The sequence below is a fragment of the Plasmodium gaboni genome, chromosome 11 (genome assembly GCF_001602025.1).
Source record: "Plasmodium gaboni strain SY75 chromosome 11, whole genome shotgun sequence".
Lineage (NCBI taxonomy): Eukaryota > Apicomplexa > Aconoidasida > Haemosporida > Plasmodiidae > Plasmodium > Plasmodium gaboni.
Window position 1 is genome coordinate 1687042 of NC_031491.1, and position 14525 is coordinate 1701566.

At 15.8% G+C, this 14525-nt stretch overlaps 3 protein-coding genes across 3 annotated transcripts; 1 reads left to right on the top strand and 2 right to left on the bottom strand.

Annotated features, from left to right (window-relative positions):
• Window positions 1-2398: 2398 nt before the first annotated feature.
• On the top strand, window positions 2399-4346 carry PGSY75_1149300 (serine/threonine protein kinase, FIKK family; the record flags this gene model as incomplete). Its single annotated transcript, XM_018786595.1, has 3 exons — window positions 2399-2455; window positions 2581-4176; window positions 4272-4346. 3 exons carry the CDS (start codon window positions 2399-2401, stop codon window positions 4344-4346), a joined length of 1728 nt encoding a protein of 575 aa, XP_018641390.1.
• A 1976-nt stretch (window positions 4347-6322) lies between these two features.
• Window positions 6323-7125, bottom strand: PGSY75_1149400 (putative exported protein; the record flags this gene model as incomplete). Its single annotated transcript, XM_018786596.1, has 2 exons — window positions 6323-6907; window positions 7057-7125. 2 exons carry the CDS (start codon window positions 7123-7125, stop codon window positions 6323-6325), a joined length of 654 nt encoding a protein of 217 aa, XP_018641391.1.
• A 3716-nt stretch (window positions 7126-10841) lies between these two features.
• PGSY75_1149500 (ring-infected erythrocyte surface antigen 2) lies at window positions 10842-13459 on the bottom strand (the record flags this gene model as incomplete). The annotated part of the gene is made up of 2 exons (XM_018786597.1): window positions 10842-13166; window positions 13295-13459. The coding sequence occupies 2 exons, from the start codon at window positions 13457-13459 to the stop codon at window positions 10842-10844; spliced, it is 2490 nt and encodes an 829-aa protein (XP_018641392.1).
• Between the last annotated feature and the right edge of the window lie 1066 nt (window positions 13460-14525).

Here is a 14525-nt window from a genome sequence, read left to right on the forward strand (position 1 = left end):
AATTACTTATATGAAATTCTAAAATAAAAAAAAAAAAGAAAAGAAAAGAAAAGTGAAAGAGAAAGAGAAAAAATTAAATTAAAAATAAAAAGAAATATATTTTAAAAAACGTGAAATGATAAATATTAATAAAAATATATATTATAAAAAAATATTATATTTGAAACTTTTATAAATATTTTATTTATAAAATAACGAGCATTATTTACAAAAATAAATAATATAAAACATTAAATGTAAGAAATGGATAACATTTATTCATTTTTTTTGTTTTAAGTTTGTTTAAATATTTGTAATATATAATTTACATATATATGTTCTAATTATCATTTGACATTTCGAACAGTTATTTTATTTTTTTACATTTTTTTTTTTTTTTTTTTTTTTCATATAATAATTTTTTGTTATTTGTTTAATATAAGTATACTGTAGTTTTGTTTTATTAATAATAAAATAAAAATAGATACACATAAAAATATAGGGTGTTAATGATTAATTAACCATATAATAAAACAAATACACACATAAAATAAAAAAATAAAATAAAATAAAATAAAAAGGATTTAAATATATTTCAATTAATTATTAATAATAATATTATATTTATTTTTCTTATATTTATTTGACATATAAATTAAAAAGAAAAGTTTTCTGTTGTGATGTTTGGAAATATTAATATAAATATAAATATAAATATATATATATAATTATTTTATTCACATCAAAATATATACTAAGTATTAATTATGAGTATATATATATATGTATTAAAAATTTTGAATTTTGGTACTACATATTTTTAAGTGTAATATAATACATTTCATATAAAACATTTAAATATATATTTATATATATATTTACGGCTATTAAAAATAAATTTCTTACGATATATTATTGAATGAATTATTTTTATTCTACGTCTTAAAATTGAAAAAGCGTTTAATACAGTATATGTACTGTTATTATGGAAGTATATATATAATACTATAAAAGCATATGTGTGTCATAAAAAATAACATTTATTATTTTCATTAAAACTTTATTAAATATATATAAATTTTAGCTTATTTTAAATTATAGGGTGGTTGTTATATGATTTCAAAAAATAGAATTATAAAATAATATTAAAAAAAAAAAAAAAAATATGTATATATATATATATATAAAGGAATTTATTAATACATATTTTATATTAAATATTTAATTATACTATTCTTTGTAATTTATAAATTTCCTAAATGCTTACGAATATATTAAAGATATATATATGTGTGGCTTTTAAATTTTTTTATTCAAATAAATATTAAAAATATAGAATATTAATAAAATATATTAAATCATGTGAACAATTACTTTTTATATATAAAAGTAATATATATATATATATTTTTAAAATATATTCATTTTAGAAAAACATTTATTATTTACAATTTACATTCAGTTTTTAAAAATTAAAATCTAAAGTGAATGTTTAAATATATATATATATATATATATATATTAATTTTTTTTTTTTTTTTTTTTTTTTTTTTTTTTTTATTTTAGAATTTCATATAAGTAATTTATTTCAACTTTTAATAGATCTCTAAATAAAAAATAACCATGTAAAATATTTTATATAAATAAAAAATGTTTTTGTATGTATATGTTAATTTTAGTTTATTAAGAATTTGTTTATTATTTTTAATATATAAAATATTCTATACATTATTTTTTATTTATATATTATAGGTTTAAATGTATATGAATTTTATGATTTTTAAAATGCTAGAAAAAAAATAAATATTTTTATATATGATATAATATATATTAATGTGTAATTTTATATATTTAATTAAAATATATATTAAAAAAAAAAAAATTGATTAACTGCATTTACACTATAATATATATAATTCTCATCAATATTACTTTATAATCTAAGGTAGTACACTAAAGTATCAGAGTTATTTTATTTTTTTTTTTTTTATTTCATTAATAGAAAAATTAAAATTCATTAGAATTGTTATATCTTATTAATATAATATTAAATAATAAATGGATATATAATTTATTACATTTATACGTTATATTCTATAAAGAATTAAAATTATATAATACCTATATATATATATATATATAAATGTTTTTTTTTCTTCTTATATAATTTTTAATAATATATAATAATATATTATAATGTTTTATAAAAAATTTACTTTATTATATCTTTGTTCATTTATGAATTTGTGAAATGTTTTGATGTGTTATTTTGGGTTTGAATTTTTGATAATAATTGAATCATTATAATATATTTTATTACTTATTAAATATGAAAAATGGAGTGGATTGGATTTATTATTATTTTACATTAAAATATAAATAAGTATGTAAATTATATTTTTATTTTTTTTTTTTTAAAATGATTTATATAAAATTTCCGTCATATATATTTTGGTTTCTATTTTTGATTTTATTGGTAATATAATAAGAAAAATGGTAATATAATAAGAAAAATATCCACATTTTGTAAGTATTATTATATGATAAGAAAATAAATTACAATTATTTTTTTTTTCATTTTTATATAATTTTTCTATTTAGAATTTGACATTTACAGATAGGAGTACATTTGAATATATAAGATTAATTGATATATATTTTAAAAATTTATATGAATATAATGGAATAAATAAATTATGTTGTGTAAAATCGTGTAATAAAATATTTGATCAGCGCATATTAGGTGAAGAAGAAAGTATTTATGAAAGTGATGATGAAAATAAAAAAACAAAATTAACAGGTTTAATTAATTTAAGTAAAATATTGAATAAAATTAAAAAGATAACTTATAAGGATGAAAATTTATTAAAAAGTGGAAGCAACATAAATATAAAAGAAAATAAAGAATTTAATTATAAAACAAAAGTGAAAAATAATGATATTAATGATAATGAACAATATATTGCTGAATTAAAGGATAATAACCATTCAAAAAATATTTATAATTGGATAGATGGTTACAAATTAATGGTTAAGATGTTAGGCTTATCAAATAATTTTTCGATAAACGGAGTAAAATATTCTGATTGGGAATTAATTCCTATAGCAACAATTTCTTACAATAAAGAAAAGTTTCGAGTTCAAGAAATGTTTAAAACAGTTATTACATCAAACAATGATGAAAATAAAAGTAATATAGGTTTATTCATAAAAAAAATACCAATAGATATATGGTTAGAGCAACTTGAAATGATGGAATTATATAATGGTGAATATTTAGTAAATGCAGAAAATTATGTAATGGAAGCTTCCATATTAGCTTTTCTAAATGAATATTATCAAGGATTAATAGCACCTAAATTATATAAAATATTATATGAAGAAAATTATGAAGAAAATTATGAAGAAAATAATAAAGAAAATAATAAAGAAAATAATAAAGAAAATAATAAAGAAAATATTTTTCCGCAGTATATGTTTAATGAAAAGAATGAACTTGATATTAATCATTTACATGAATTTAAAAAAATTTTAAAAGAAAGAATAAATAAGAATGTAAATGGGTATATTGTAATTGTATCTGAATTATATGGTCAAAATGTTTTAGAATATATGGGAAAAATAAAAAAGGAACATAATATTATACTAAGTGAAAGGGAAAAAAAAAGAATTCTATATGAATGTTTAAAATTATTAATAAAGTTACACAATGTAGGAATTGCTCATCTTGATATATCAAAAGAAAATATTTTAATGACAGAAGATTATAAATTTCTTTTATGTGATTTTTGTAAAAGTACACCTATATATACAAAAACGTTAAGACACGTAAAAGAAATGAATCATATATGTTTATTTGAATCATGTGTACCAAAAATTGGAAAAATTTCATATGCACCTCCTGAATGTATACAACTTCGTAAAAAATATGAGGAAATGGGTATAAAAAACCCGTTATCTGATTTAAATTATATTAAAGATATTGAAGAAAGAAGGAAATATTATTTTAACGTTATAAGTGCTGATATATATATGTTAGGAGTTCTTTTTCTTAGGATTTGGAATAATAAACCCTTATGGCTAATTGCAAATATAGAAGAAGATGAAAATTTTTCAAAAATCTTTAAGCAAGATATGAACATAGATTTATTTATCATAGCAAAAAAGTGGCCTAAAGAATTTAAAAAGATAATTCAGGTATAATTTTCAATTATTCTAATATTACATATAAATGAATATATATATATAATAATTGTTACATAATTTGTTTTTTCTTTTTTTTTTTTTTTTAGCAATTATTGCTCATGACCTCTAGGAAAAATTTAAGTTTAAAAGAGTTAAGTAAAAATCCATGGTGGAAAGAATAAGTAAATATATAATAATATAAGATACATATTAATTAAATCATTTGCAAAGTTATATATATTAACAAAATATAAAATTCCATTTTTTATTTTTTAATAATTTAAAATATTTCAATTTTTTTTTTTTTTTTTTTATTTTTAAATATAATATTTTAATTTTTTTTTTGTTTTTTTTTGTATTTTTTTTAATATGTTATTTTTTATTATTATAAATATTTTTAGATATTTGTTTTTTTTTTTTTTTATCTTCTTTTTTTTAATAATAATTTTTTATAAATATATTATTACCTTTTTTATGGATCAATTTTTAATAATATTATTTTTATGTAGATATATGTAAAAATTAAAAAATTATTTGATATATATATATATATATATATTATATTATGAGTATGATAGAATAACCTTTTCTTAACATACGCTTTTTAGAATATACCTTTTATATGAATGATATAAATGTTTCTTTCATAGGAAACATAATATTCGTTCGTAAAATACCATAAAAGTGAAAAAGACTAATTTTGTATATAGATCGTTGCTTGAATAAATATATTAACCTTTTTATTTTAAATATAATTATGAAATATAATAAATATATAATATTCTAAAAAGCTTATAATATATATATATATATATATATATATATATATATATATATATGTACATATATTTTATAATATATCCTCATAATGTAAAGAAATACAATTTTTTTTAGTGAAAATATGATGAAGCAATTATAATTTTCATAATATAGAAAAAATAAAAAAAAATAAATAATAATTGTATAATTTTAATATAAAATATCTATATACATTTTAAAAAGAAAAACATTCCATTCTATATATGAATTCTTAAAAAATATTTGTTTTTTAAAAAGTGCAGTATATTAAAAGATAATGTAAAAAAATTATAAAAAAAAAAAAATAATAAAATAAATAAATAAAAAGAAAAGAAAAGAAAAGTGAAAGAGAAAGAGAAAAATTAAATTAAAAATAAAAAGAAATATATTTTAAAAAACGTGAAATGATAAATATTAATAAAAATATATATTATAAAAAAATATTATTTTTCATCATAAATTTTCCTTTTTATTTACTGTTATAATAATAAATATTAGTTTTTATAAGGAGATTCATTAATGTATGTTGGTTATATATATAATATAAATTTATATTGTAATACATTAATTAAATATATATTTTTATGTATTCTTTATATTTAATTTTTTTTTTTTTTTTTATATGAATGTGCATGTTTCAATTTGTATATTATATTATATATATATATATATATATATATATATATATATATATGTTAATACATATAATACATTTAATCATTAAATGATTAAATATTTTTAATATAATGAATAAATCTTGATAGAAAATTTTAAAATTAAATTTTTTTATATTTTTTACATAAACATAATATGTTCATATTAAAATGAAATTGAAATATTAATAAAAGTTCAAATAAATTATTTCAATAGAATTCAATATTAATATAAAATTAAGGATATATATCAGTCTAAAACGTTATATATATAATATAAATTTATATTGTAATACATTAATTAAATATATATTTTTATGTATTCTTTATATTTAATTTTTTTTTTTTTTTTTATATGAATGTGAATGTTTCAATTTGTATATTATATTATATATATATATATATATATATATATATATGTTAATACATATAATACATTTAATCATTAAATAATTAAATATTTTTAATATAATGAATAAATCTTGATAGAAAATTTTAAAATTAAATTTTTTTATATTTTTTACATAAACATAATATGTTCATATTAAAATGAAATTGAAATATTAATAAAAGTTCAAATAAATTATTTCAATAGAATTCAATATTAATATAAAATTAAGGATATATATCAGTCTAAAACGTTATAATTATTAAAAATTCCTTTAGTATTAACTAATAATAAAGTTTTTTTTTTTTTTTTTTTATTTTTATTTCTTTTTTTTTTTTAAATAATTATAGAAGTGAAATATCTTGTAGAATAAAAACCAATATTCAGAATGTTTTAAGGATTCTACTCTTTCTTTATCATAAAGAATATTTTGAAAATTAATTCTAGAATATTCATCTTCTTCTTTATTTATATAAACATCAATAAGTTTAGACAATTCATATTTCTCATGTTCAATGTTACTATATATATATTGCTCAACGAGATCTTGAAGTGTTTTTTTTTCTTCATATGTTATATCCATATATCTAATAAGGTATGAAATATATTTAAGACTCATGAGTTTTTCACTTCCGTTGCAGGTTTCCTTTAAGTAATCTACATAAGCATTTATTTCTAGTGCTCTTTCTTTTGCTGTTGTTCTTTGTGATTTAGGTAATTTTTTTTTTTTTTTTTTTTGTTCTTTTTTGGTAACTATATTTTGCACTATTCCGAGGTGTGATTTCTGTTGTAATGTTTGATCTTCTTTATTTTCGCTATTATATTCTGCTAAATATCTTGTATTTCCTTTAACAAATACATTGTATATATCTATTTTTATAAGATTTATATTTTTAGGCTTATCCTGTATGTCATAAGAAATATAAAAAAATTATATTTTTAATGTTATAATGAAGATGTTTTTTTTTAATTATAATAATATATAATTATTCAAAAATATAATACATATATATATATATATATAGATTATTTTATATTAATTATTATTCTTACAATATGTAGTAGGAGCAATAAACACACTAGTATTTCTATAGATAATATTTTGAAGTAAGAAAATATCATTATTCTATTTAAATATTATAACAAATAATTTTTCAAATATGTATAAATTGTATTAAGTATGGATGGTTCTTATATTTGAAATAACAGCATATTAATGTTCATATAGGAAAATGTAGATAATTAATTTTTTATACTATTTTTTTCTTTATAATTAAGTTATAATATTATTTACAAAAAAAAAATGTATATATAAATAATATATTTATATATATATATATATATATATATATTAATTTTATATAATAAAATTAAATTAATAGAATTATATTCAGTTTTGTATGATTATGTTATGAACTATGTTGAATATAATATTAATTTAATTTTAAATGTATATATTAAATTAATATTTGGTTATAAATTATAAATATATTATTATATATATATATATATATTATTCATAAAATATTATATTAAATATATATTAATATATTAATTTCTTTTATATGGAAAATGTATCATATATATATTTACTTTTGTTGTTTTTTTTTTTTTTTTTTGTTCTGAAATATAATTTTCTATCAGTTAATATACAATAATTCTGTTTAATTTAATATTTAGGTATAATAATAATATAAATTCTATGAAAAAACTTAAAGATCTACCCTACTACTGAACATATATTTTTTTTTTTTTTTATGTTCATTATTATTAACTTTATATTAAGTTTTTATAATAATATTATAAAACTAATTATTTAGATTATTATATATATATTTATATATAATATCTAATATATTATGGGTTAATATATAAGATGTCATAGCTGAATATATTTTATATTATAGGAAAATATCACATATATAATAGGAATATATAAGATATATTTATAGAAAAATGTATAATTTCATATTACATTATTATTATTAATTTTATAAATTTCTAAGATAAATAATATTTAATTAAAAAATATTTAACCATATATCATGTTTTAAAATTTATTATTCAAATTTTATTTTTTATAAAAGGGAAATTTCTGGAGAAAAAAAAAATAAATTAAATTAAATAATAATATTAAATAAATATATAATAATGAATATATAATTATAAATTTTAAATATTATATATCTAATGAGGAAAAATTAAAATAAAAACATAAAGTAAAATAAAAACATAAAATAAAATAAAAAACAATAATATGTGCATTATATTATAGATTCAGGCACATTAAAATATAACATATATAATTATATTAACAATTCTTTTTAATCAAGAGAAAAAATATTTTTATTTATACACATATTTCGTTATTTTGTTTAAAAATATTAAAAAAAAAATTAATGAATATGTATATATTAAATTATAAAAACTTATATTATTATTATTTTATTTTATTTTTTTTTTGTAATTATTTTATTTTAATATATATAACTTTTTATGTTATATTATTTTAATTTTATTAAAAGAATATTTGTAAATCAACGGAGATATAAAAACAAAAATTTTTTTTTCAAAAATAAACATTTATATATAAATTTACTATGCATTTAGTTCTATTAAATATATATATATATATATATATATATATATATATATATCATTATATGTTTTACATTTATAAAATAGACTTTACACATTATTCTGTTATTTTTGTTTATTATATTAAATATGATTTATATTTATTTATATAATATAAACAGCGTTATAATTTTTCTTTTCTTTTCTTGCTTTATTTATTTATTACTATTATTCTTTTATTTTTTATGAAATAAACTATTTGCAAATTCCATATGATAAATGAATTTAATATATGATATATAGTATTGATATATTGAGTGTAGTTATTTATTTGTTTATTTTAAATGTTTTTGTTGTTATCTTGTTTAAGTGTCATTAATGTTAATAAAAATTTTGTTTTCATATTGTGTTACTGAATGTTTTATTTTATGTTAAATATGGTGAATTTTAAAATTGCTTGTATATTATTAAATAAAGAAAACTATACGTTATATAAATATAAATGAATATATATATATATATATATAATGTTAGTACCTATACATATATATTTTTAATTGTTTCCTAGGTTTATGTCTTATATTCATCTATTATAATATAATATGTATAATCATTTATTTTAAATGTATTTAATTTATTTTCTTCATTATAAAATTTATTTTAAATGAATTATTATATATATATATATATATATATATATGAAGATGAATATATCTAAATCCGATATATTTTGTTATTTTTTATATTGAACATATATATATATATATATATATATTAATAAGATATCTTTGAATTAAAAAATATACATGAAAAAAATTGTGTAATAAAATATTTTCTAATTATGATTTTAAAATAAGAAATGTCCCATTAAAGAATATAATTTGTTTCCTTAATTATATTAAGAATACGATTGAATGGCATTATAATTTATATTTTAATATATTGAACATTTATTTAAAAATGTCATAATTTTATATATAATTGTTATATATCATTTTCTATATAGATACTCAAAATATTTTATATTTTTTTCACATTAAAATTTGTATTATATAAGGTTTTTTAAAATAAGATTATGTATGATGGTGATATGTATTGGCTAATGTACGTTTTTCATATATTTTAGATGATATTATTATAAAAATATTTATAATGGCTTTTTTAAAAACATTTTCCTAAACATATATATTAACTTACTCCGCATTCAGTATATTTTATATTATAAATTAAATTTATTTTTGTAGTTTTTAATAAAAATATAACAGTGCTATATTATTATTATTATTATTATATCTTAATGAGTTTAAAAAATATAATATAATATGAAGATATGTATATTATATATGTATATCGTAATAATTATATTTATTGTTTAATAAAATTTTATAATATAATAGAATAACTTAATATATATAAATATTTAGTGAAAAAAATAATTATCAATTCTAAGGAAATATGGAAAATAGGATTGTATATGAATTATATATATATTATTTATTCCATAAAGGAAATGAAATTATAATAAAATTATTTTATCATAATCCTATCATAATTCGATTATATATGTTTTATAGTTCATATTTTATACGTAACATATGATTTTATATGTTGTTGTAATGCATAAATATCACTTTTGTTTTTATTTATCTAAAGAAAGATTTGGTAAAATCATAAAATATACTAAGAATTATTTAAAAATAATAAAACAAATTCTTTATTATTAAGTGAACAAGAAAGGAATTTGTAAATATAACAAAAATAAATGAATAATAAATATCGATTAAGATTATTACAATATTGATTAATTTATAGATCTTAATTATAATTATTTAGTCTTCAATATATATATGATAAGAAAAAATTAGATAAAAAAAATATAAATAAATTGAATAAATACACAAACCAATCTATAAGAAAAATAAAAACTAAAAATATGTAAAATAGAACATTTTTAAAGACATTTTATAAGAAACAGAATTTCTCATAAAATGAAAAAAAAAAAAAAAATTAAATAAAATAAAAAAAATAATAATATTGAAAATGCAAAATGAAAAAAGAAAAATATTTATATTATGTTTATAAATCATGTTTCATATTTTTCATATAGTTTTAAGTATCGTATATATATATATATATATATATTTGTATATGTTATGAATTTCGTTTATCCTTTGTTTGATTATTTTATTATACAATTTCATTTATGTTATTATAAATATTTGTTTTTTTTCATTATAGTTTAATTTTGATTGTAATAGCTCTCATTTTAGTAATTCATTCATTGTTCTTATATCGTTTAAAATATTATTAGTAATGTTTTGAATATGATGTTTTTTATTTTTTTTAATATTTTGGCCTTTTAATATTTTTTGTCTAATTATATTACCTAATTTATTCAATGCTTCAGCTCTATTCGTTATAGTTGTATCATCTATTTCTTCTTCATTTAATATATTTTTACAGACGTTTCTAAATGTATACTCCATATCAGATAAAGCTATATTTAGTATATTTTTAACCATTGAATATATTATTTTGTACTTCGTATCATCCTCTAAATCAGTAATATTTCTATATCCCTTATATTTATAATTTTGGATTTGATTATCTTCTAACTTATATGTAACTGAACTCACTTGTTTTCTAGTTTTGAAATATGTTTTAAGTGTAGTTCTTAAGTGGTTATAAGCACATGTAGATATTAATTTATTTTTTTTGAATCTTCTTTCGATTTTCTTTTTTGCTTTTTCTTGGTTTTTTAAATAGCATTGAGAAACGTTTCTAAATATATATGCCATAGAATCTAAAATTGGTAAAGTGAAATGAGATTCTAATAATTCCTTCAATTCATCTATAATTAGTGTGTTCCAATTATCAATACCATCAATATTTTGTTTTATTTTATCTGTTAACCTTAAAGATAGCATAGCTTCAATTTCCTTTTGATATTCATTCATAAAACGCAAAATTTGTTCAGATTTTGTTTCAATGTCATCCATGGATAATTTTTTTTCAAATAAAAATTTCAAAATATTTATTATATGAGGTGTTCCAGTATAATATTCATATTTTTTTAAACATGAAAAAAAGTAAAACAATGATGGGTGCATAAAGGTAACATTCTTTAGACCATTATATCCATATTTATTATATATGCGTTTCTTATCAATATCTCCTAATACTTGGTATGCTTCATTAATTTCTTTAAATTTTATTCGATCATCAAATGTTGATTCATTATTTGGGTAATATTTTTTGGCTAATTTAAAATAACATTTATCAATTTCATTCACATCTGCATTAATATCAACATCTAATATATCATAAAATCTTGTATCAGGCTGAAATATTATTTTATCTACTTCTGATTCTTTTTCATCTTTCTTAGAAGGCTCTGCAATATTTTCTTGTTTAGTATTGGTTGCATCTTGTATTTGATCCTGAATTTTATTTTCATTTAGTCTTTGATCTTGTTGTGATTGACGTTTTTGTTCTTCCCTTTGATTAATTGTGTCGATATGGGTCCGTTTTTCTAAATCGAACCAATAATCTTCCTCTGTATACAGAGCATCTGATGAATCATGGTCCAAGTATTCACCATCATTTACGGTATCATGATAATTAATGGCTAAATTATTAACACAAACATTTAATGAAGGCAATATATCACCATATTCATTTATTTGGTGTTCTCCAACATTTTCAAACGAATTTTCTTGTGTTTTATTTTTTTGTTTATCTTGCGCACAACAAAACAGTATACTACGTCTACGTTTTTTTTTTTTTTGTTGTTCTTTTCTCCTTTTTTCTTTCTCAGCAGCTTCTTCTTCCTTCAGTTTGATTACTTTCAATTCATTTATACGTTTAAATATAGTCGTATCACTGGTCATAATTATTTTACAAGAATATTCAACTTGGTTTGATAATGCTTTCCAAACGATTTGATTCATAACAGTCAACCTTCTATATTCTGCAACATATAAACATTTATGTTTGTACCAATTATCAAATTGTTTGTTCAATCTTTCTTCAAGATTATGTCCCCCTTGTTTGATAATATTTAGGCATTGTCTCCATTTTTTAACATAAACTTCCTTTGGCATATGATATTCAATCATATATTCATGGTATTTTTTGCGTAATTCTTCTTTTAAGATATTATATTTTTTTTTATTAATATCCATTATTTCATTCCATAATGTTTGCATAGCTGTTAAAATATCTTCTCCATTTCTTCCTATGTTATCTACCTTTTGATTGTATTCAGAAAGTTCATCATCTACGATTAGTGGTTGGAATTCATTTATATGAGGAATTACTTCATAGTTAGTATTAATTTTATATCTATTTGCGTCATTCATCAATTTCTCATTAAAACCCAAAATATTTGTATAATCAATATCAGGGGTACATTCTAAGTTAAAAGTAGGTTTTTCTTTGGGTAAACCATAGACTTGACTTATAACTACTGGATATCCAGAGTGCGTATATGGTTTTTTTGATAATTGTTTCCCATATAAATTTCTGGAGCATCTATCAGTAATTTGTAATCTAGAAGTTGAATTTGCATTATATGTAAGATTAACCTATAAGGAAAAAAAAAAAAAAAAATATATATATATATAAATATATAATAACCACATATATACAAATTAAACATAAATAATATTTACATTTATTTAAAGAAAGAAAAAAAAAAAAAAAAAAAACTTACATTTAAAATGATATATATCATTCCAAGTATTGGAAGAACCAAACGCTTAGAACATAATATTTTTAAAAAGCTTTTATTTTGTTTCAGGACTTCCTGAAAAAAACAAATGGTTTTATTTTTTACAACTATATGTCTTATACACAAATATTTTTTTGAAAAACACATCCTATATGAACTAGATTGTTTTATATTTATTCAAATACTCTTTCAATGTAGTGTTATAGAATAAATAAAATAAGTTAATATTATTATATATATATATAATGTTATACATATCTATATACTAATATGTTTTTTTATTTTAAAAGGTTAATGAAAAATAGAAAATATATATATAATATAAAATTTAACATTTTTTTTTTTTTTTATTATTATTATTTTATTATATTTCTTTTATGGTATTTATTTAAAATTGAAAGACATAAAATTATAAGATATATTATTATATTTCTTTTTATAAAATAATTAATTAAGAACATACATGTATATTTAATACAAAAGAGAGTCAAATTTATTTAAATTTAATCTGTATTATGTTAAAATTGGGTTTATTTATTTATTTATTATATTTTTTTTTTTTTTTTTTTTTTTTTTTTTTTACACAGCTTAAAAAGTAACATCTGAAAATCATGCAGAACAATATATATTTAAAAATAAAAAATAATTACGTTAAAATACAAAATAATACAAAATTAAAGGAAATATATAATATATATAAATTAACGTTTTTAATATTTATTTTCGGAATGTTCATTAAATAAAAATATATTTTATATGAACAGATTTTAATGTATATAAGATTTATTATTATTTTTTTAATTTTTATTATTATTATTTTTTTAATTTTTATTATTATTATTTTTTTAATTTTTATTATTATTATTTTTTTAATTTTTATTATTATTATTTTTTTTTTTTTTAAGTTGTTCATGAACCTTAATTTAAAATACAAATTCCATAACAAAACAACATAGGTTATTATAAATTTAATGTTTTTCATATGAATAAAATATAAATAATTTAATAGGCATAAAAAAAAAAAATACAAAATTAATAAATACTTATATGCAATTATAGAATATATAGTAAAAAGAATATATATTATTATAATATATTTATTTATAAAATAGGCATATATAATAATGTAATTAAAATAAAATAAAAAAAAATATATAAAATATATTATAATATTTTAAATATTTATATTTTTTTTTAAGAATAATTTTTAATA